Source organism: Apodemus sylvaticus, chromosome 2, assembly GCF_947179515.1.
Source record: "Apodemus sylvaticus chromosome 2, mApoSyl1.1, whole genome shotgun sequence".
NCBI lineage: Eukaryota > Metazoa > Chordata > Mammalia > Rodentia > Muridae > Apodemus > Apodemus sylvaticus.
The window spans coordinates 174,474,628-174,497,731 of record NC_067473.1 but is presented as its reverse complement, the minus strand read 5'-3'; the positions used below and the strand labels follow the sequence as shown (position 1 = coordinate 174,497,731).

The 23,104-nt window shown below is 44.6% G+C and overlaps 3 protein-coding genes across 3 annotated transcripts; all 3 read left to right on the top strand.

Annotated features, from left to right (window-relative positions):
• Window positions 1-4,772: 4,772 nt before the first annotated feature.
• On the top strand, window positions 4,773-5,737 carry LOC127679357 (histone H4). The gene has a single exon (XM_052175159.1). The coding sequence runs from the start codon at window positions 4,894-4,896 to the stop codon at window positions 5,203-5,205; it is 312 nt and encodes a 103-aa protein (XP_052031119.1). The 5' UTR covers window positions 4,773-4,893; the 3' UTR covers window positions 5,206-5,737.
• Window positions 5,738-5,804: 67 nt separating this feature from the next.
• On the top strand, window positions 5,805-20,650 carry LOC127679360 (ecto-ADP-ribosyltransferase 4-like; the record flags this gene model as incomplete). Its single annotated transcript, XM_052175161.1, has 3 exons — window positions 5,805-6,342; window positions 17,059-17,262; window positions 20,561-20,650. Coding segments are annotated over 3 exons (753 nt in total), but the record flags the coding sequence as incomplete, so codon positions are not given.
• LOC127679355 (single-pass membrane and coiled-coil domain-containing protein 3-like) lies at window positions 20,575-22,122 on the top strand. The gene has a single exon (XM_052175157.1). It carries the CDS (start codon window positions 20,575-20,577, stop codon window positions 21,250-21,252), a length of 678 nt encoding a protein of 225 aa, XP_052031117.1. The 3' UTR covers window positions 21,253-22,122.
• Window positions 22,123-23,104: the final 982 nt, after the last annotated feature.

Here is a 23,104-nt window from a genome sequence, read left to right as displayed (position 1 = left end):
CATCTCATGCTGTGTGTTTAGAAGTCTTCACGTTCGCTGAGCGCTTTAGACTCGGTGCCTGGTGTTGTTTGGTAACTTGTTTTCAGTGGAGGTATTCCTGAAGGACAGCATCCATTTACACCCGACAACTAACTACAGAATCAATGTATGACTCAGAATTGTACAGGTACGGGTGCCTGGCATCTTGAGAGAAGTAGCTGACAATAAATCGTCAGAATTCCGAGAGTAATCGGTCAAACAGCAGCTTCCTTAGTTTTTATTCTTATTGGGCTACATTAGTGTCAATCTACAATGCTTCGAAAAAGGGGCCGGGCTCTTAGCCTATAGTTATCCAATCGGATAGTAAATTCGAGCGGAAGTAACTCTGGCCCCGATGTTGTTGTACTTTGTGGTCCCAGGACTTGGCATTGTGAGCGCTGTCCGCGGGTACAGGAAGTGACGTAAAGCTGGCCGGAGAGGCGCGAGGTTTCAAGATAATAGTTCCTGGGTGGTTTACAGAGAGGACCACAGAAAGTACTCAGGAACGCGCGCTAGTTGCTCTCGCCGTCCCGGGAGACTCACGGACTAAGTGCTCAGTTTTCCGCGACCCTCCCCGGGACCTGCGAAGCCTGCTCAGACACAAAGCCCAGGGGCCGCGCTCTTCCTCCGCTGCGCCCGGGTGGCGGGAGCCCCGGGTTTCAGGGCTCCCGGCTGGCGGGGCGCTGCTGGGTCAGATCCACCTCCTGAGTTTGTGTCAGTATCCCCCGTCGCTATGGTTTCTGCAGTTGCTGTTGAGGCCCCCTTCAGTGGATCTGGACCGGTCCGGTTGCACTTGGGCTGTCTGGGTCCCCAAGGTCTTTTGACCTTGTTTCTCCCAACTTCTTCATATAGGAGAGTCGCTTTTGTGGACGAAGGCCCGGTGTGTGGTCTTGTAAAACTCCCCGTGACTGGCTATTGATGTGTTTTTCGTTCGGGGAGTGGGGGAAAAGGCAAAACGTGAACCTGAGGCTGGTTTAAGAAGGGAGACACTAAAGAAACGATCAAATTTAGAAAATGTTGTATCCGTGCCTTTTTTCTAGTTCTCTGTAATCAGTATCCTAGTCTTCCCTTCCTCCCAAACTCGTGCCCCTTCTGCTTTCTGATAAAGAGACATTTATAATGAAATAATCGACACCGGTCAGTTCTGAAATACCTGGGAAGTAGCAGGGAGCCGGGCAGTTGTACCTTTGATGAAAGAAGCATTAACTAAAGCAACTTAAAAGTCTCAACCAAAGAGCCAAGAGAATTACAGCTGTAGAGTCTTAAATTTACCTCGGGATCTTCCCTTTCCCAACCTAGGAAGAAAGTAGATTTATTTCATGCTCAAAAGGGAGCCACAAGAGGGGTGGCTAGTAGGAAAATGTCACACACTTTCACCGGAAAACATTTGTTCCTTTTTTATTATTGGAAAGGTTAACTTTTGAAAGTTTCATTCATTTGAAATGGAAGAGAAAGACGTGATACTAATGAAAGCCTGGCCTTAAAATATTTCCCTACCGTGACTACCACTTTTAATTCCCTTAAAATATATAAATCAGGAGTCATGTGCTACTAAGAAAAAATATATCTTAATATCAAGTTTGGAGAGTTCTAATACTTCATTGTTTTGCTTGAGAGTCATGATGCATTTGACTTGCTATTGCATATGTTGGAATGGGTTGCTTTTTGCCATCTGGGGTGTTGAATGACCACTAAAGGGAGGAAAGGGAGAGCATGCGTTTGTGAGCCTAGAATCATCATCCTGGCTTCATTTCCCCTGGTGATGGCTATTGGCTGTCAATTGACTGCTGCTGGATCGAACTACAGTCCAGGAAGAGGGGGAGGGGTGCGCACCTGTGATCCGGGTATTGAGGCTGGAAGACACCAGTGTCTGACCAAGATCTCATCATGGAGATCTTGAGGTACAGAGGCCATGAAAAGCTTAGGCCCAGGTAAGGTAGACTGAGGCAATCAGAACTCGGCTCTAGGGCTGCGTATAAGCCAGGGAATCACTGGATTCCACAGGTGAGGGCCCTTTGCCTCTGCCTGCCTGCAGGAGGTTGTCACCTGGTGCTCCTTCAACACTTTAGATTACTCTTAGGCTCAGACACTGGAAGAAGAAGGCCTCAACCTGTTCTTATATATTAAAATTATAGGCCCTTGGCATTTGAAACAAAATAAGGTGTTTTCCCCCACAGATTCACTCCGGTACTTCAATTTACCACATTTCTGAAATTGCACAACTAAGTAATATCAAACACTGATTAAAAGTAATTTTTTTGCAGCTCTGGCTATTATAAATAAGGCTGCTATGAACATAGTGGAGCATGTGTCCTTATTGTATGCCAGGGAATCCTCTGTATATATACCCAGGAGTGGTATAGCAGGGTCTTCCGAAAGTGTCATACCCAGTTTTCTGAGGAACCGCCAGACTGATTTCCAGAGTGGTTATACCAACTTGCATTCCCACCAGCAGTGGAGGAGTGTTCCTCTTTCTCCACATCCTTGCCAACACCTGCTGTCTCCTGAGTTTTTAATCTTAGCCATTCTGACTTGTGTGAGGAATGGATACAGAAAATGTGGTATATTTACACAATGGAATACTACTCAGCAATTAAAAAAAATAAATTCATGAAATTCTTAGGCAAATGGTTGGAACTGGAAAATATCCTAAGTGAGGTAACCCAATCACAAAAGAATACACATGGAATGCAGTCACTGATAAGTAGATATTAGCCCAGAAGCTCTGAATACCCAAAACACAACGCACATATCAAATCATTCCCAAGAAGAAGGAAGGAGAGGGCCCTGGTCCTGGAAAGGCTTGATGCAACATTGTAGGGGATTACCAGGACAGAGAAGTGGGAGGGGGTTGATTGGGGAACAGGTGGAGGGAAGAGGGAAAGGGAAAATCATTTGGAATGTAAGCAAAGAATATAGAAAAAAAGTACATTTTTGTATCCAGTTAATTAAAAGATCATAAATTTATCCTCTCAGTCTAATTGCTATTTGATTTCATTGAAATAACCTTCACAGAATTAAGTGTAGTGGAACCTGACTGTGATCTTAGTATAAAGGAGGTGTGGACAGGAGGTCAAGTTGGTCATTAGCTACAGAGAGAGTTCCGACCTAGCCTGAGCTACAGAGGATCCTGTACTAAGATACAAAATATTAAACACACAAAAAGAAAAACCAACCCCATTTACTTCTGTCTAAGTGCATCTTTATTGCCTAGCACAATACTGAGCTAACCAGGAGCTGGGGTCTCCCATAAACCCCTTCAGATCTGAGAAATACATTGTCACCATCAAGGAGGTCATCCTGGAGCCAACGTCCTCAAAATCCTGGCTGTACTACCTAACAGCTGACTCTCATATACTATTTAAAGTACCTAAGCATTCGATAGGTTATATATACTAAGTCAAGGCATATGGAAACCTCAGGTTGCAGTTTTGGGGAAGAAAGTTCTAGAATGACTTCTGTAAACCATCTTAAATGTGTGTTGATATCATGGAAAGGTCTCTGCTTTCTTTTCTCTCTTTATATATATATATATATATATATATATATATATTTTTTTTTTTTTTTTTTTTTTTGAGACATGGTTTCAGAGATTTGGAAAAGTATTCCAGCTGCAGCTTTGTCCCTCATTTTGGTAAGAATTCTGAAGAGCAAACGATTTAGATTCATGAGGTAAAACTAAATGATTCAGGCTTCTTCCCCCCACCCCCCCACCCCCAGCTATCCTAGAGCTCAACTAATCTCTAAGAGACAGGGAGCAAACAAAATACTGTTTGAGTTATGGAACTAATGGAAATTGTAAAGTACTGCAAATTAAAAGCATTTATAAATAGAAAGCTTCAGGAAACAGTTTTCCTACTGGGAAGGTTTATTTTTATGACTACAGACCATGAACAGTTTACTAAAATACCTAATCCTCAACATGCACAGTATTACCTGGGAAAGTATTGGGAACCCTCCCTTGAACCCTGCTGTCTTGAAAAAAGCAGTAAACTTCAGGACAGTCCTGTTCTTCAGTCATGCTGCTGACTTCTGGTACTTTACCAGCTATTTGAATGGGGAGGAGGGGAAATAACCTTGAGTCGGTCTAGCCTAGGCTGGCCTCTAGCTCTTCTTGGCAATCCTCTTGCCTCACCCCCAGAGAGCCTAGATTACAGATGTGAGTACCAGGTCTCTTAAATGCATGCAATGAGAATCTCAGATTTAAATGACACTACAATAGTTCAGCTAACTAACTAGAAATAGTTGGCTGAAAAGCACATACTAATGTGTTTGCAAGGCAGGAGAAGGAGAATCCATACCCTGCAGAAACAGTTGAAACTAAGGAGGAAGTGGGAACTAAGATAATTTTCCTATCGTGGTCACAAAAGAAAGTCACTAAAACACTTCTATTCCCCCTCAAAAGACCCCCACACGAAAATGTAAACTGCTTTGGTAGAAGATCTAATAAGCTAGATTTCTATTTTTAGCTTCTTTTCATTTTCTCATTAAAGTTGTATAAGAACAAGCATGCTGCTTAGAAAAATACCTGATCAGCGCGCACTGGAGATAGCAAGCATGATACGCCGTTTTTATTTGTGCTTAAAAGAAAAAAAAAAAGAGGAAAAACAGTTACCTTATGTTGTTTAAACTTTCAGAAACGCTAGGGTTCCAGAAATTTGGAGACGAACCTCAAAGGGTTTTTTTATTTTTTTATTTTTTTATTTTTTTTTAGATCTTGGTAGACCAGAGCACAAAGAACAAGGGGGTGGAGCCTAGAGCTCCGCCCACTCCTGGCTGTTTTCAAACAGGTCCGCTCCCAGGAAATATAGGCTCTTGCTTGGCGGCGGGTTACCATAAGTCTCTCTTGGTTTCCTCCAAGTTATTGCTGTAGCGATGTCGGGACGTGGAAAAGGCGGCAAAGGCCTGGGCAAAGGTGGCGCCAAGCGACACCGCAAGGTCCTCCGAGACAACATCCAGGGCATCACCAAGCCCGCCATCCGGCGTTTGGCTCGGCGCGGCGGCGTGAAGCGCATCTCGGGTCTCATCTACGAGGAGACTCGCGGCGTCCTCAAGGTTTTCCTCGAGAACGTGATCCGCGATGCCGTCACCTACACGGAGCACGCCAAGCGCAAGACGGTCACGGCTATGGACGTGGTGTACGCGCTCAAGCGCCAGGGCCGCACTCTTTACGGCTTCGGCGGCTGAGCGGGCTCCCTCCTGTGCCTAGGCCTCCTTGACGGTCGGCTCTCATCCACAAAGGCCCTTTTCAGGGCCCCCAAAGCATCAAAAAGGAGCGGTGGACACTTGCAACAGCGGTGCTTCGCATGCTTTTTTTGCTGTATGCAAATTAGGCTGCCTGGGTACACTTTCCCATTGGAGGGCTGAGCGTGGTGGCTCCGCCCACCAGCGCGGACGTGCTCAGTGTTTGCTCTGCGTTGCCAGTCTGAATGAATTTTCTTCTGTGTCAAGACAAGGAGTCTTGAATCTGAGGATCCCACTAGATGTCGTAGGAAGAGTTAACGCTCTTCAAGGGGAAAAGGGGGAAACGGTCCTGTAGTGACAGTGGACCTGAAGGAGGACTGAAGTCGTTTGGAACCCCACACTAAATTCATCCTGTAGCTTAAACTTGGTTGTCTCAGCTGTAGCTGTTTCCCTGCCTCAATGACATGGATTTGGGGAAAGGGGGAGCACTCTTGTACATTTAGCTCTACAAATTTTATACATTTGTAGAAGCCTCTCAGTGGTCCTGTTTCAGCTTGCATAGACCATATGCTGGGTCCACAAACCACGTGTCACATGTTTAAAATGTCCTTAAGTTCCTCCCTGAGGGCACGACCCTGGTGCATGCCCTGGTCATCTTGGTTTTCTCCTTGAATCTCAATGTGAGCTCTGACTTGGCCAAGGCCATGACCAGGGCTGCACGGTCTCCTGGGCAGTACAGTCAGTCATTCCACTTCAAGTATCTGCACTACTACCTCACCTCAGCCATCCAGCTGCTGAGGAAAGACAGCTCTACAAAGCACGGCAGTCTGTGTTACAAGGTATACCACAGGATGAAGGATGGGAACATTGACGCCAGTGTAGGGTCCACCATCCGATTCGGCCAGTTCCTCTCTGCCTCCCTGCTAGAGGAAGAGACGCAGGCGTCTGGAAACCACACCTTGTTTACTATCTTCACTTGTCTGGGTGCCTCTGTGCAAGACTTCACTCTCAGGAAGGAAGTCCTGATCCCCCCCTATGAGTTATTTGAAGTCATAAGTAAGAACTACACTTCCAAAGGACATCTGATAAACTTGTGGTCTGCTGGGAACATGAGCGCGTATGACTGCCAGCTGCTAAAAGGTGAGCTTGCTCTAAATTGGGTCTGTACACATGAGAATGAGAAGTCACTCTTCGTTTATAGACGGTATATATACATATATATATACATATATACATACACATATGCATGCACACGCATACATGTACATGCATATACATACACACATATATATACATGTGCATGCATATGTGTGTATATACATACACACACACACACACATATATATACATACATATATATATATATATGTATATATATATATATATATGTATATATATATATATATATTTACTGAGTGGGCTTGGAGTGAGGGAGTGGAAAGCAGGGAACCCTGTCCCCAGTGACAAGGAACAGACACCTAAGTTTACTTTCTGCTTCATGTCCCACCCTCTTCTACCTTTAAAAAGAAAAAGAGTCTCTGCAGTGGCCCCATATTAGGTCCTTATCCACTGGGGCTCTGTTCCAGCAACCCAGAAGATGCTTGCAAACCTAGGTACTACCAGACTCTACATATATGATTTTTTCATGTATATGATAAAATTGAATTTATAATAAGCCAAACGTATTTTAAACATTCACTCTCCCCACTCCACAATATCTTATTGCAGCTTGCCCCCCTCCTCGCTGTAATGTGACTCACCACAACGCATGCGTGTTGAGGAGACATGAGAGGAACGGTCTGGGCAGATAGCACACACAGTGTGGAAACACTGATGAGAGGATGATTGACATCCCGCTAGGGACGGAGTAAACTTACACACGATTTCATCCTGCTGCTCGGAATGAGACCCAATGTAGTTAATGGGTGGTGACGTTTCTGAAATACTTCGTGTACAGTTTTCAGAGCACAGTTGACTAGAAATCAAGTCATTAAAAAGTAAAATTGATGGTTTTATTTTCTTATTACATGGAAAGCACACTTTAATAAGCCTTGATTGGAAGAGATAGGACTTGATACATCTGTTTTCACATTTTCCATCAAACTTTTTTTCTTCAGGAGGGAGATCAAGGTCATTACATGAATAAGTTCTCAGTACAAAAAGTAAAACTTTTACTTACTAATTTTCTATGTGTTAACCCTATTCTCCGATAACTAGGCACTCTGGCAACACAAAATGAATCAAAATAACAACACTATCCTGGGAAGAGTTTGGTCTAATGAACAGTGAAAGCAGAAATGACATTATGCATTTGAACATCCCTAAGTGGTACAACAGGTGTACCTGTTACACCTTCTCCATGCAGGGATATACTCTGCTTCTGGGGAAAGTAACATGGGCTTCCCCACAGAGAGCTGTGTGGAACTTGAAATGGGCATGGAGACTGAAGCCCTGGGCTGCTAGCGAGCAGGGTGTAGGAAGGAAACAGACGTAGAGAAGGAGTGGGGGAGGCCAGGTATCCAGGCAGCGGAGATCTAGTGAACCTGATTGCCCATCTAACTTAAGCCATGGGTGACAAAAAGTCATCAGAAGTATGGAGGACATCAGCCAGGCGTGGTGATACCTAACTTCAATCCCAGCACTTGGGAGGCAGAGACAAGTAGATCTCTGTGAGTTCAAGACCAGCCTGGTATACAGGGAGTTACAAGCTAGCCAGAGCTATACTGTAAGACCCTATCTCAAAAACAACAGACAAAACACAAACACCACCAACAAAAAGATAAAGGAGGTTTAGGGCTGGGGCTGTTTTGCAGCTCAGCTGGGAAGGCTGACCAGCACAAAGGCCTGGGCCTGAACCTCAACGTGGCATACAGCCAGGCATGGCAGTGCAGGCAGGAACACCAGAAGCTCAGAGCCACCCTTTATCCTAGAGCAGTTCAAGGAAAGCCTAGGATGTATAAGACCTCATCTTTAAAAGCAACTGGGAAGATGGCTCAGGCATTAAGATTATGGACTTTTCTTCTAGAAGACTCATGTTCAGCTCCTAGGACCCACATGGTGACTCACACTCCAGCTCTGGTTTTGATGTCTTTTCTGGCCTCTGTGGGTACAATGTGCATAAGGTACATGGACATACATAAGGCAAAATACTCATGCACATAGCATAAAATAAGTAAATCTTTTAAATGCTTAGGTTTCCATTGCTGTGATAAACATCAGGACCAAATGCTACTTAGAGAAGAAAGGATTTATTCCATTTTATGGCTTGGAGTTAATCCATCATCCAGGGAGGTCAGAACAGAAACTTAGAAGCAGGAGCTGATGCAGAAGCCATGGGGTACTGCTTCCTGGCTTAGTTCTTCTTAGCTTGCTCGGCCTGCTTTCTTAAAGAACCCAGGACCACCAGTCCAGAGATGACACCCACAATGGGCCCTCTCACATCAGCCAATAATTAAGAAAAGGCACTACAAATCTGCCTACAGGCCAGTCTTACACATTTTCTCACCTGAGAGTCCCTCTTCCCAAATTACTCTAGCTCCTGTCAAGTTGATGAGTTACCAACCCGTACACACATAGTTTAAAAGCGGAGAATATATAGGCCATCTAATTGATCAGTGTTTTAAAAACAGCTCTGGGGATATTTTGGGAATAACCTTTAAAAAAACAGGTATTCAAGATATCACAACAAACAAAAGAACATTTTCTTTAGATAAAAACATCACAGGCGCCCTATCACCCTTTGCTGTTGTTGGTTACACTGCCAAGGGGTAGTCCAGGAGCAAGTTCTGTGCCATCCTATCCAAGACATTGTTCCACATACAAATGTCATACATACATAGCCGTAAGGCAGCTGTGACATCTACCTTTGATTAGTTCCCAGTCTCTCTCTACTCCATGGTCAACACTACCGTTTGTGCCTTGGGCATAGCACTTCTCAGTCCCATACCCCATAGTGTCGTGCCAGGCTCCCTCCTGCTGAGGTCCTGCCTGCTCACTCTGTCTGTACATACAGACTAGGTAGAGGGGACCTGACAAGATGTTTCATCTTTTCCCTCTTCTCCTTGGCAGCAATAAAAATGACATGAATATTGGCCCCACAGATCCAAGACAGTAGTGCTTGTCTGAGGAGAAAATCCTGCAGTAGACTATGAAGAAAAGAATGATACTTTGATAATTAATAAGAACATACCTAGCCAGGTTCCATGATTCTTAAAATACTCCTGCCTAAGAATAGAGGCAAGAGAATAAAAGGTCATCCCTCAATTATATGTCAAATTCAAGGCCAGCCTGGGATACATGAGGCCTTGACTTAAAAAGAAAGGGAGGGGGCAAAGGGGAGAAAAAAAGAAAACAACTTAAAACACAAACAGGAGACCGAGGGAATTAATATTGCCAAAGAACCCATTCCAGAGCAAAGATGAGGATGTTACTCAGTGGGAGACTACTTGCTTAGCATGCAAAAGGTCCTATGTCTAATACGCAGTACTGAAAAAATTAAGTGAGACAGAGAAAGAGAGGGGGGAAAAAGATTCTTGGATTCCCTCCTCCTAAAACACACTGGAACACACGCACGCACGCACGCACGCACGCACATAGGCATGCGCACAAACTGCTCTCCTGTTATGAAACCACTTTTTTTTCTGGTTTTTGAGACAGGGTTTCTCTGTACAGCCCTGGCTACCCTGGAACTCACTCTGTAGACCAGGCTGGCCTCAAACTCAGAAATCCACCTGCCTCTGCCTCCCAAGTGCTGGGATCAAAGGGGTGTGCCATCACTGCCTGGTCATAATGAAACCACTTGAACACAGCTTTAACTCAGCCTTGAGTTAATACTTAACCAGGATAGCCACATTTATTATCAGACATTGGATGATTGGTTGGTCACTAGTGAATATTTGAAACCATAACATACTTATGAAAATCAGTGACCTTGTGCTGCCCTATAAGCTCTTTGTGGACAGGTCCTGGAGTGCAGAAAATCAAGAGTGAGGCTGTAAATTGGCCAGCTTGACCCCAGACCCAGGCTGTGTGATGCTATAGCCATCAGTCGGACTCATTAGTACATGTTCTTGGTCAAGTTCCTTAAGCTCTTTAGGTTTGTCTTCTACATGAGGCTAGAGTGGCTGCAGAGAGGCCCCAAGTCCAGACCCCAAGCTCTCAAATAGAAATAAAGAAAAACTACACCATGAACACCATGGCCCAGCCTCACAGGCTTTTATGGAGAGAAGTAAAATAAGATGCCAAATGACTTCCCAGTTCCTTAGCAGATAAGAAATGGCAAATCGATGTTACGAGAACTTTAGTCCTCTGCCGCAGGGGTGCCCTGCCTCCTCTTGATAATGAATGCCTGGATAATGGTATAGGGATGAAGCTTGTTCTGTAACTCCCAGTCACCTGGTCAGCCACTAGACTAGATGCACTTCTGCTAGCTGAGGACCAACTGGGATGGGGTCTGACCCTGTGTCCAGAGAGAGGAGCTGGAGCCAAGCACGAGTGTCTACAATGTGCTCACCAACAGTGTGGAACCACTTTCTTCCCCCAGAAATTTGTTAATTACAAGCTGTGAAGCCTCCAGAAGTAAACTTACAAATGGCTGAGGGTTGAAGGCTGAAGGCAGGGTACCACTGTGTTCTAGGTGACACTGTTTTTCAGAAACTGAAAAGGGAAAAGACGTGTCAGCCAAGAGCTGGCACTAACACTGGTCTCCCCGCAGCTGCCCGACCATGAAATGTCTGGAAGGGAGAAGGAGAAAGGTAAGCACTTGGTGCAGGGAGGGCATCTTTCGTCCTTTGAGAAGGGACTCTGAAGGATGGAGACTGTTCCACCTGCTGGCTCTGAGAGACCTCCCTTACACCTCATCTGCCAGGCTGGAGGCTAAACCTTACTTAAGCTGAGCACAGACTGACTGTATAATCTCAGATTAGACATAATTAGCACCTACTTATCTCAATTAATGAAAAAGAGTTCATTGGTCACTGCAATGTTTTAATTTTTCTTCCACCAGCACACCTGGGATGCTCTTGATGTCTTGAGAAACTCCCCTTGAGCCATTTGGGTTCATTAATGTTCTAATTATCCTAACTTCCCAGAACTGTTTCAGAATGATCCACACGTGAACCCTGGGAAGAGTACGCTGCTACCAGTTACTTGCTTTTCCTTTTTAGTCTATACCCCAGACTGTTCTAATACTTTCTAGCTCCCCAAGCTCCTGATCCGCCTGCTTTTGCCTCCAATGTGCTGGGATTACAGGTGTCTGCACCACACACCAAGCTTGATGCTGCAGAGGTTTTCATTGCATTTTTTCCCGTGTAGGGTCAGTGCACCCTTCCCATACCTGATTGTTCTAGATAGCCGCCACGATAGCTCGCTTCTTCTCCACTGAAGTCAGGGAATTCCTGGACGTGGTACTATGCAGACACCTAGTGCCTCAGGACACTCGGATCCTCTCCTGAGACTGCTTCTTACCTTTCATCATCTTTCCATTGGCAAAAGCCATACTCTACTATATCTCTCCAAAGTCCTTATGAGCCAGGCAAGGGTGCTTCCCCTCCTCTCTCCTTATAACTCAAGACCATTTCATTAAAAGACCATATACAGCCAGACATGGTGGCATGTGCCTGGAACCCCACTACCTGTGAAGAAGAGTCAGACAGCATTGGGGTTTCAAGGACATTCTTAGTTTACGGGGTATGAGGTCAACCTGGACTACATGAGACTCTAGAGAGAGAGAGAGACAGAGAGAGAGACAGAGACAGACAGAGAGACACAGAGAGAGAGATCAGAGTTAAAATTAACTAGTTACTGTCTTTGGCTCAATGAGAAACAGTATACTTAAAAAAATAACTTGCTCAGTCCTTTATGTCAAAGTTGGTCTTGTGAATTTGCTGCCCAAGTTCCAAGTACCACAGAGCTGAACCATTCAGAAGTAAGCCAAGAGCTCAAACTGGTAGCAAAAGAAGATTTAAGGGAGCATATATGTAAAAGGAAAAGTTAAATTATTCTACATTGCCCTGTCTCCCCTGTAATTATTTTGTTGCCCCTCACATGACCTATACTGGTTACCACAGTAATGTGTTTTCATTTTTCTTAAAAGATTCAAAGTATGCCAACTAATGTGAACTTGTTTTTCTCCCTTAAGTGGTTTCTTTCAGCAAAACAACGTGTGCTGAAAATACACACCCACAAATACACAATCTACTCTTTATCACTGCACTTACAAAGAAGGATTTATGTCAAAATGTTTCAGATCATCAAAATTCTGGGCATGCTTTTTAGAAAAAACACAGGCAGCTGTTTGGAGCAACTTAGTTTCTCCTGTGACCTTTGCCAGGGACAAACCATGGTGTTGTGGCCTTGGGGGAGGGGCTTAGCCTCTGTGCCTGTTGCTTCCCATGAAAAAGGAAAAGTTATCTTTTGAACTCATCCTATAGACTGGACAGATGGCTTAGAGCACTGACTGCTTTTCCAAAGGGACTGAGTTCAATTCCCAGTAGTCACATGGTGGCTCACAACCATGTGTAGGATCTGATGCCCTCTTCTGGTGTGTCTGAAGACAACTACAATGTATTCATATAAATAAAATAAATAAATCTTTAAAAAAAAAAAAGAAGAAGAAGAAGAAGAAGAAAGAAAGAAACTTGTCCTATAAGATTCCAGTGACAAGAAAATGACTTAGCGTGTGGGAAGGCTCAGTGCTGGCCCTTGGACACACTGAAGGACTCAGACCTCTGGCTCCATTACAGTTCTCTCCTGTTTCATCTTAGCCTGGAATTCAGTCCTCTGGACCATCTCCTACCTGTGGTGTAGCACTGGCCCTGAAGTGCAGTGACTGTCTGGGGGATTGGGTAGAGCTGCCTAAGCTGTCTAATGACTGTAATCTTGACTCTAGGAGAGAGAGGCTGAGGCAGGAGGATTGCTGCAAGTCCAAGCCTATACTACATTGTGAATTCTAGGCTGAGACCTGGTCTGAAAGAACAAGTCATTGAATCTGACCTGTCAGAGCTAAAAATAAGTGGACACTGTAGTCAAAGAGCAATGAGGCCTTGTGAGGATGCCCGAACCTTTGAGCTGGCTGTTCTGCTTATGAAGGAGAAGCAGTGCCTGCTTGTGGAAATGACGTGACAGAACCTAGGTGTCCACTATCCTCTCAAACAGAAGCAAGAAACTCAGAAGGCCTTTGCATGTAAAAGGAAGATAATGGCTTAATAGTATAGCCATTTGCTTTAGTGACACTGACAGTGAGGACAGAGACAGAAAGAGGAGCTCTACCACATTTCCAGTGCCTACTTTTTCCTAGGGAATCTTCTAAAGATTAACAGGAAGGAAAAGCTAAAATAACCTGGTAGGATGGTGTCTTAGGGTTTTACTGCTGTGAACAGACACCATGACCAAGGCAACTCTTATAAGAATAACATTTAATTGGGGCTGGCTTACAGGTTCAGAGGTTCGGTCCATTATCATCAAGGCAGGAACATGGCAGCATCAAGGCAGGCATAGTGCAAGAGGAACTGAGAGATCTACATCTACTTCTGAAAGCTGCTAGCAGTATACTGGCTTCCAGGCAGCTAGGATGAGAGTCTTAAAACCCACACACACCCACAGTGACACACCTACTCCAACAAGGCCACACCTACTCCAATAGGGCCACAACTTCTAATAGTGCCACTCCCTGGACCAAGCAAATACAAACCATCACATTCCACTCCCTGACCCCCCATAGGCTTGTTCAAACATATAAGACTATGGGGGCCATACCTAAGCATAGCATAATAAAAAAACACATTTAGTCCAATTTACAAATCCCCCATAGTCTATAGCACTGTCAACAATATTAAAGATGAAACTTCAAGGTCTCTTCTGAGATCCATCTAATCACTTAACTGTAATTCCCAAAGGAAGACAGGAAACCAGTTGGGCAAACTCCAAACTCTGCATCCCGTGTCTGATGTCAAAGTGGTCTTCACATCTCCAACTCCTTTTTCATCTTTGTTGACTGCAACAAACTGTTGACTGCACTGGTTTCCACTCCATGTTAGCAGCTTTCCTCAGCAGATAGCCCATGGCTCTGGCATCCCGAACATCTTGAGGTCTCCAAGGCAACTTCAATGTTGCAGCTTCTTATGTCAATGTCTGGGATCCACACATGATCTTCTGGGCTCCTTCTAAGGGTTGGCATCACTTCTCCAGTTCTGCCCTCTGTAGCACTCTAAGCTCAGGTTGATCCACTCCACTGCTGCTGCTGTTCTTGGTGCCCATCTGACTTAGCTCACAGTTCAGTGTAGAGTAGTTACAGAAGCAGGAGCCCCACACACTGGTCGTGCTGTATCCATAATCACCAAGCAGAGAGCAAGGAGCGCATGCCTGCAGGCACTCTGCTCACTCTCCACTCTGACACGGTCCAGGATCTCCTCCCTAGGGAATGATGCCACCCACAGTGGGTGGGGCTTCCCACTCTAATCAATATAATCAACATAATCCCCAAGATCAGTCCAGGGGCCCAGCTCCCAGGCAATTCTAAATTCTGCCAAGTTGACAATAAACATAATATCCCTCCCGGAAGCTGATAAATTTACAACTTGTCTTCACAACTTTTCTTGAACTCCAATAAAATTATCCACAATTCAATTCCCATGTGGGTTCATTTTTAAATCATTTTATCTGTGAAGCCAATAACCCACAAAAGGGTTCTACCATGCTCCTTGGTAACATACATGATCAAATATTGTGTACCATCCTAAATACACATTCACTTGGAGATGACAGGCAGGAGTCCTAACAGACGATGAGTCTAAGCTACCCCTTCTTCATTCCTCTCTCCCCCTTATAATGCCTGGTGTCTGGGGCTTCGTAGTGTGCCTAGACCCCCTCCCTGCCATACTACGACAACAGGTCCTGCTCATGCCAGGACAAAGCAGCACAGTGGGTGCCAGACAAGTCCTATGATTCGACCCAGGAGGAAACTCCCAGATAACTTCTGCACTTAGGGCCAGAGGCAGCTGCATTTCAACCGGAAGGCCTGGGCTGATCTACAGCTGTTGGCCAACCCCATGACAAGCCCAGGAGATGAAGGAATCTATAGTCCTGCTGGGAACTCAGGCCTCAGTGGTAAGTAGGCTCACACATGTGGCTTCCTGACCATTCCCCACTGAGGACAACTGTGTCCTCAACCAAGATGGTGGGACCCACACAGCCATGGCCATGGTGGTGTCAAGAAAAAGAATGTCACCTAGATGGCTGCCTCAGATCTACACTGTTGCAGCCCTGACTCCTCTAGGACCACGGTACTCCATACTTTCCTGCACAGACATCCATCTGCTCGCCCTTCCTCCTCCCTTTCCTTCATTTCTTCCCTTCGCCCTTCCCCTCCTGCCGTCCCACTGGGCACTGGAAACAGCAGGCAGAACTGGCCTGGACACAGGGTCTGCCATAGCAGTCACAGCAGCCATTGCCGGGTCATCTTCACAGCCAAGGCAATGGCTCTAAAGACCAACTCCTGTACTGGGCTATGGTAATGGACACTGAGACAGCGACTCTGTGACCACGCCTCCCACACCTGACCGCTTATCTCACCTGCCCTACAAAGCCAATCCCTTCTGTGAATGGGGGTTGGGTGTGGGATGTCCATGTCAAACAGCCAGGGCAGCAGGAGGGGCAGCCCGGGAGAGGGTTCAAGCAGAACAGTGCCCAGGGTCGATAGCCCGGACGGAGACCGTGCTAAGGAACAAGGACAACTGCCTGGGGGGGGGGGGAGGGATGCCACGCCCTCTCAGATCTCCTGGACAAATTGACTCCGTGCTTTCTGATCTCTGCATTGATCCTGTCTGCTTTGTCACCCTAGTGTCCTCAAAGCAGAACAGAGATGGGCAATCTTCTACTAATGAAGTCCCTTGGGAACTAAGACGTTTCCTTAAGCATGGGGTCCAAAGAAGTATATGGATAAGCACCCATCTTCAGTTTGAACTTACAGATACGATATCAATAGACACGCTGGGCTGGAGGGATTGCTCGGAGGTTAAGGGCATTGAATGCCCTTCGGGATGATCTGGGTTCAGTTACAAGCACCTACACGGCAGTGCACAATGTCTAACTCCACTGGCGGGGATCCAATGCCGTCCTCTGCCCTCGGCAGGCTCCAGCACGTCCTACTTTTGTACACCCATGCTCACAAAACACTTAGCATAAAAGTTCAAAAGGTATTTTTAGACATACATGCTCAGATGGAAGCAGGAAATCTCAGACATCTGCTCATAGATGGCATAGCCAGGCAAGGACAGCACGCTGAGAGCTGGGATGGGGAAAAATGGTCTCCCTAGGATAAGCAGCCTAATGAGCAGCCTACTGGAGTATCCAATCCCCTGTCAGCTCAGAGACCACATCCATGCAAGCAACAGTAAATGAAGTGAACAGGCTATATTTATGTAATTAGGAGTAGGGATGTGTGTGTGTGTGTACACAATCAACAGCTAAAGAGGAAGAAGCATGATTTCAAAAGAAAACACCGGGAAGTGCACAGGAGGGAGAGGACTGAGGAAAGGGACATCCAGGCCCAGAGCCCTCTGGACAGTGCACCTGTTAAGAGGCCAGTAAGGGATACAGAGCAGAGCTCCTAGCCTTGGGCGCAGGGCTTCTGTCTTCATTTTTGGCTCTATCTGGATTTTTATTTCCTGAAAACCTAAACAGCAGATAAAGGCCCAAATGCAGCAGAAGCTGAGGAACATGTATCCAACTAATGAGTCATCACTGATACTGAACTGGACTTGGGTGGTTTTATGGCATTTAAATAAAGAACAGAAAATATAAAAACACTTTTACCAGTTTTATAATTGCTCAAGTTAACATTGCTTATGACGTCAGCAGGTTGTGGTACAGGAAACAGAGGTATTCTGAAAACGAAGCCAGGCAGAAATGGCTACAAACCAGATGGGCAGAGGGACCCAGCGGAGACCAGCAAACCCTGTGGCTCATCACATTCCACCAGAAGCTTCCAGATGAGCCCAGATGAAAAGCCCTCCAACAATACTCCTGAGCAACGGAGGGACACAAACTCGGAGATCCAACGAGGTAAGTGATGTGGAGGAGACTCGAGGAGCATTAGAACACCCTGAAGGACAGGACTTCCGGGCTCTGGGATGATGCCAGCTGTGAGTGGCCATTACAGTGCCTGCTTTGTTTGAGGGGCTCTCGGGGCATGCTTGGGAGATTCCCTCCGTGAAGATTCGAGAGAAGGGAGAATTTTATTGAGAAATGTAAAACTAAGGAATTTTCGGAGGGCTAGAGACGGGACCCATGGTACACATGTGAAAGTGCAATTTGTGTCAGGAGGACATGTGTCTTCAATGTCACGAATGAGACTCATATACTGTCTTGAAAGAATGAAGGTGGCTCTCAGGTGAGCCAAAGCACAACTCCTGCCTGTACTCCATGAAGCTGCTCATACTTTGATACAGTCTGTGCCTCTAAGCAGCCTTTGAGGGGGAAAAACCGTTTTTCTGAGAAATGTCTTAAGTGCACAATGAAATCCTGTGATAAGTGGTACTGGATAACTTTTACAGGCTTCATTCTGCTCAGAATTATGAGATCCTTTTGCTCAAAATAATCGAGGAAATTTAGGGAATTTCTATCAGAAAATGCACCATGGCCTCAGGATTAACTAGACACTGACCACCATGACTTTGATTTGAATGAATTGAAGCTCGTGGATAGACAGCAGCTGCCCTTTCCTCTGCAAAGCTTCCAGCCTCACTTGTATGCTGTGTTCACTCACAAGTGCACAGTGAGGAGGGAGAGAGCAGGGCAGGAGCTGAGAGAACATCTCAGCCCACCCTGCATCTCTGTGTGTCTGTCTGTGTGTCTGTCTGTGTGTGTGTGTGTGTGTACTCGCGCCTGTATGTAACAATACTTACTTTGCCCATCTTATTTTTCTGTTAGTCAGCTTACTTTACTGACATGGAAATACCAACAGCCTTATCATTTTATCTTAAATGGATTCAGTTTGTATTCTTAAGAGAACAACTCTGTCTGAAATATAACGATCCTCAAGTTCAACAAGACCATAGCAGAGAGAGACCAGCATCGTGGCATAAAAATTTACTGTGGTGTCAGCAGGAAAGCTTTGAAATGCAATTTGAATATATGTCAAAGACAATGAAAAATGTAGGGTCAGCAAGATGGCTCAGGGAGTAAACGTGATGGCTAAGCCTGACACCTGAGTTTGCTTCCAGAAGTCACAGGGTGGACAGACAAACCTGACAGAGACCTGACTCCACAGCTGTGCTGTGGACAGACAGACCTGACTCCAGCACAGCTGTGCTGTGGACAGACAGACCTGACTCCAGCACAGCTGTGCTGTGGACAGACAGACCTGACTCCAGCACAGCTGTGCTGTGGACAGACAGACCTGACTGCACAGCTGTGCTGTGGACAGAGAGACCTGACTCCAGCACAGCTGTGCTGTGGACAGACAGACCTGACTGCACAGCTGTGCTGTGGACAGACAGACCTGACTCCAGCACAGCTGTGCTATGGACAGACAGACCTGACTGCACAGCTGTGCTGTGGACAGACAGACCTGACTCCACAGCCGCACTTTACGTCCTATTGTATTGTCTTTCTACCTATTTATTCCCAGGAAAGAATGAGGATGACAGAGGGAAAAATAAGATATGCATATAAACATTACAAATGTAACACAATTTGAGGCTTATTGAATTATATTTAGAATAGTTTATGTAACTAACACACTGCTTATAAAATTAAACGGACAGGAAAGTAAGTGACTTAATAGAAGAGGAATCACATTACTGCTACAATTTTCTTCTTTTTACAACTTTGTAAAGATTTCTATGCACATAGATAAATTTTAGAAATAAAAACACCTAAGAGAGTGTGGGATTGCAGGTGTCTTTCTTCCTCTGTTTAAAGGTTTACACATAAGGATAATGGTGTTATATGTATGATACTTTATCATTTGTTATTTGTAATGTCTCAACATTATAATGTGAGCATTTGCCAACACACCTATCACATGTCACTTTCTAGAAGATTCCTGCAGTCCCTCAATCCTAATTTCTCTCTTTAAGTTCCTGTATCTCTGGGCAGAGGGTGCACTGTGTTCTCTAAAGTCCCCTAAAAGGTTGTATTTGAAAAGTGACAGCAAGAAAAGGTAGGCAGCAAGAAAACAGAGAAGAACTAAGCATAATGACATGTACTTATAAAAGGCCCAAGAAGGCCACTAACTTGGATAATCCTAAATTTAAACAAACAACTGAAAGCAGGATAAACAAGACCAGGTGTGGGAGCACTTGAGATGCAGAGACAAGAGGATTTCTAAGAGTTTGAGGCCAGCCTTGCTGACAACAAGAGTTCTGTGCCATCCAGGGCAATAATAGTAATACTAATAGTAACAATAATAACAACAATAATATTTGGTGACACTCTATACCCTTTCTCTTTTAATGTGGTTCTTTTCCAGAAAAAGTAAATCACCTACATAGTGGCACAAAATTAACCTTAACTTTTAGAAGTAATCATCCTTTCCTTTCTTTCATATTTCTCCTCTCCCTTCTTTTTTCTTTCTTTCTCTTGAAACAGAACCTCAGGTAACACAGGATGGCCTTGAACTCACTGTGTAGTCGAGGCTGACCTTGCATTTCTGGTCCTCCTGCTTTACGTCTCAAATTCTAAAACTGCAGTTAATTGTACAAGACTACACTTGGTCTCAGAATCCTGTTTTAATATCAAAGCACTCACATCAAACATAGTGTTACCCACTAGAGCAAGCAAAGCACAATTGCTTCAAAAAGGCTGAAGTGAGAGGGGAGTCCCAGGAGCCGTGAGCTCCACCACTAGCAGGCTGCTGCAAGGTTCCCTAGAACCTAGGGAGGACACAGATGCTGCAGAAGGAGAGACCAGCCAGCCCTGGTGTGAATGTTTTAAACTATCAAACACATAAGCACTAAATTTATATCTTTAAACTACTGATTTAACTCAAAATTCTTGAGGAATAATCTGGAAAACTCAGAGATTGGAAAATAAGTAATGGTAATAAAGAGCTAGCCTGTGGGGGGCTGAGGGTTTGTAGAATGCTTCTGTGGCACTCACAAACTTCTGGCCTTGACCCAGGGCATAACCCAGGCCTTGACTGGCAGAGGGGTGCAGGCCTGTAATCACAGCTCCTGGGAAGTAGATGCTGAAGGATCAGGAACTCATACCTACCTTGGGCTACATGAGATCCTCTCTCAAACAAGCCAACGAATCACCCCTGCTGAGCCCTCTGAGGCAGTCTTCGGCTATGGCCACTGGGATGGCTGCCTGGTTAGTCATGCAGTACTCAAAGCTGACTTCCTGTTTGATTTTTCAGAGACTTGCTGAAATATGGCTCAGAGTGACTTCCTCTACCCACAAAACCCACGGAGGCGACAGGAAGTGAACCGCCTTCACCAGCAGCTGCTGGGCTGCTTGTCTGACAGCTTCCAGGTCACCAACAAGCTCACAGGGGTTCTCAACACCCACTTGGGTTGCAGGCTGGCCTTCATTGAAATGAAAAGCGATGGGACCATCAAAGACAACTGTGACATCATTATCCAAGCCATGACAAAAATCCAAAAGGAACTGCAAAAGGTTGACGAGGCTCTGAAAGACAAACTAGAGCCAACCCTTTATAGGAAGCTGCAGGATCTTAAGGAAGGGGAGACAGAGAAGATTACCATCGTGCAGAAGGTCATTTCTGTCATCCTGGGAGAAGCTACCTCTGCAGCCAGTGCAGTGGCTGTTAAACTGGTGGGCTCCAGTGTCACAACTGGCATCATTAGCAAGCTGGTCTCTGTGCTAGCTCACATCGGGACTTCTCTCCTGGGAAGCATTGGAGTTGCGGTGCTCAGCCTGGGCATAGATATGATCATTCAAGCCATCTTGGGAGCAGTGGAGAGAACGCAGCTCCAGGCAGCCATCAGAAGTTATGAGAAGCATCTGGAGGAGTTCAAGGCTGCCTCAGAACAGTACCATCATGCTATCACTGAGGTCACCACTGCTGTGAAGCGCCAGTTAAGATGAACAGTCAGGTCTCTACACTGGGAGAGTTCTGTGCTTCCCTCTCTAGCACCATGTTTTTTTTCCTTAGGTTAATTTTCCCTATCTCCCACAATGTGGATACAGATAAACGATTTGGGATGCGTGGGTCTTGGATCAAAAATGAGGGTCCAAACCATCTGTACTATACAAACCACCTGTACTATACCCTCAGATGATAAAGCTCTATTCAGTTTTCTTACCCTGTTCTCAGAACTACTGAGGTATAAAGGCATCATAGACCAGCAGACACAGGCTATTGCTTCCCTGTTACCATGCAATGTCTTCAAACATTCCCTCTAAATGGAGAGACCACTCCATTACCTGTTTCAATCATCACTTATGTCTAAGAAGACATACTTAATAACATCTGACTAGACACACACTCGTGGCCTTCAAATAAAATAGACATACTTCTATTATTTTTAACACCAGCTTAAATAAAATTGTCTGTAAATTGGAAAAGACTGCAAAACCATACAAACATTTTTCTTCCACCAGATTAAATACAATGGTTTGCAACATGGAAACGAGGGCAAAAAACATCAACAACATTTTCTTCAAAAATGTATGGAAGCGTGGGGCGATGCTGACGCACGCCTGTAATCCCAGCACTCGGGGAGGCAGAGGCAGGGGAATTTCTGAGTTCGAGGCTAGCCTGGTCTACAGAGTAAGTTCCAGGACAGCCAGAGCTATACAGAGAAACCCTGTCTCCAAAAAACCAAATCCAAAAAACAAACAAACAAACAAACAAACAAAATGTACGGAAGCAAAGCATCTGTGAGTTCTTCTCTTTACAAAGTATGCCTGGATGGATTTGGAAAAGGATGAGATAATAAAACTTGTTTTTATAATGCAATTAATATGGACCACCTGTCTGTCATCTATCACTTCAGTGGTCAAACACTGTAGAACATTGTAAACAATAAGAAATAACCCCTAGTGATCCCTGCATAAAATACATTAGAGTGAGGAAAAAGACTTGCCCCATTTTAGGAATTTTCAGAGGAAATAATTTCACTTTCAATACCATTAGAAAGGGGCTGCTCCCTCTGCCCCAGAAAACGTTTGCAGACCTATGTTAATTGCCACCTGAAATCAGAAAAAGGAAAAGCTATGGCGGTCTATAGATTGAACTTAATTTCTGTAGATACAGCATTTGTTTTCTAAGCCCTTCATCTACACGTTCTCACTGAGCCATTTTTAGGGTCTATTTCAAAAAACATTATATGTAACAATGCTGAGAACGGCCTTGTTATAGCTGCTTTGTTTTTTGAGCACAAAAAAACAAAATCATTGGAATAAAATATTCAGTATATCTCATGAAAATCTTACAAGCAGATGAAGAATTTTAACTAGGCATATAACTTTTTCAGATGTATTAATTTCTGTTATCACTGCTTTTGTAAATTAGTTTCAAAATACTATCATTTGTGTCACCTTCAAAATGTATTACCTGGTTTGTATCTTATGAATAGCTCTTGCTATTGCTGACACTCAAAGAGTAATCAAAACAAGAATTAATGACACACCTAGGTATCATGGCATAGGACTGCATTCCTATCAATCTAAACAATGAGGCAGAAGGCTGGCAAGATGGGAGGCTATTTATTGAACACTTATTTTTTTCCCACTAAGTCAAAGCTAATGTATGGTATTGATGTTACATTGTTAGGGGACACACTTAGTTCTATTAGTTAGTAATAAATTCTAACATTAGTGTCTATCTACAACATGGTAAAAATTAATATACACCTCCATCAATTATTTCAAAATACCTGATGTCAAAAACTCCCTGTGGAACTTTTTCTGTTAAAGATGCTGAGACCAAATTGAA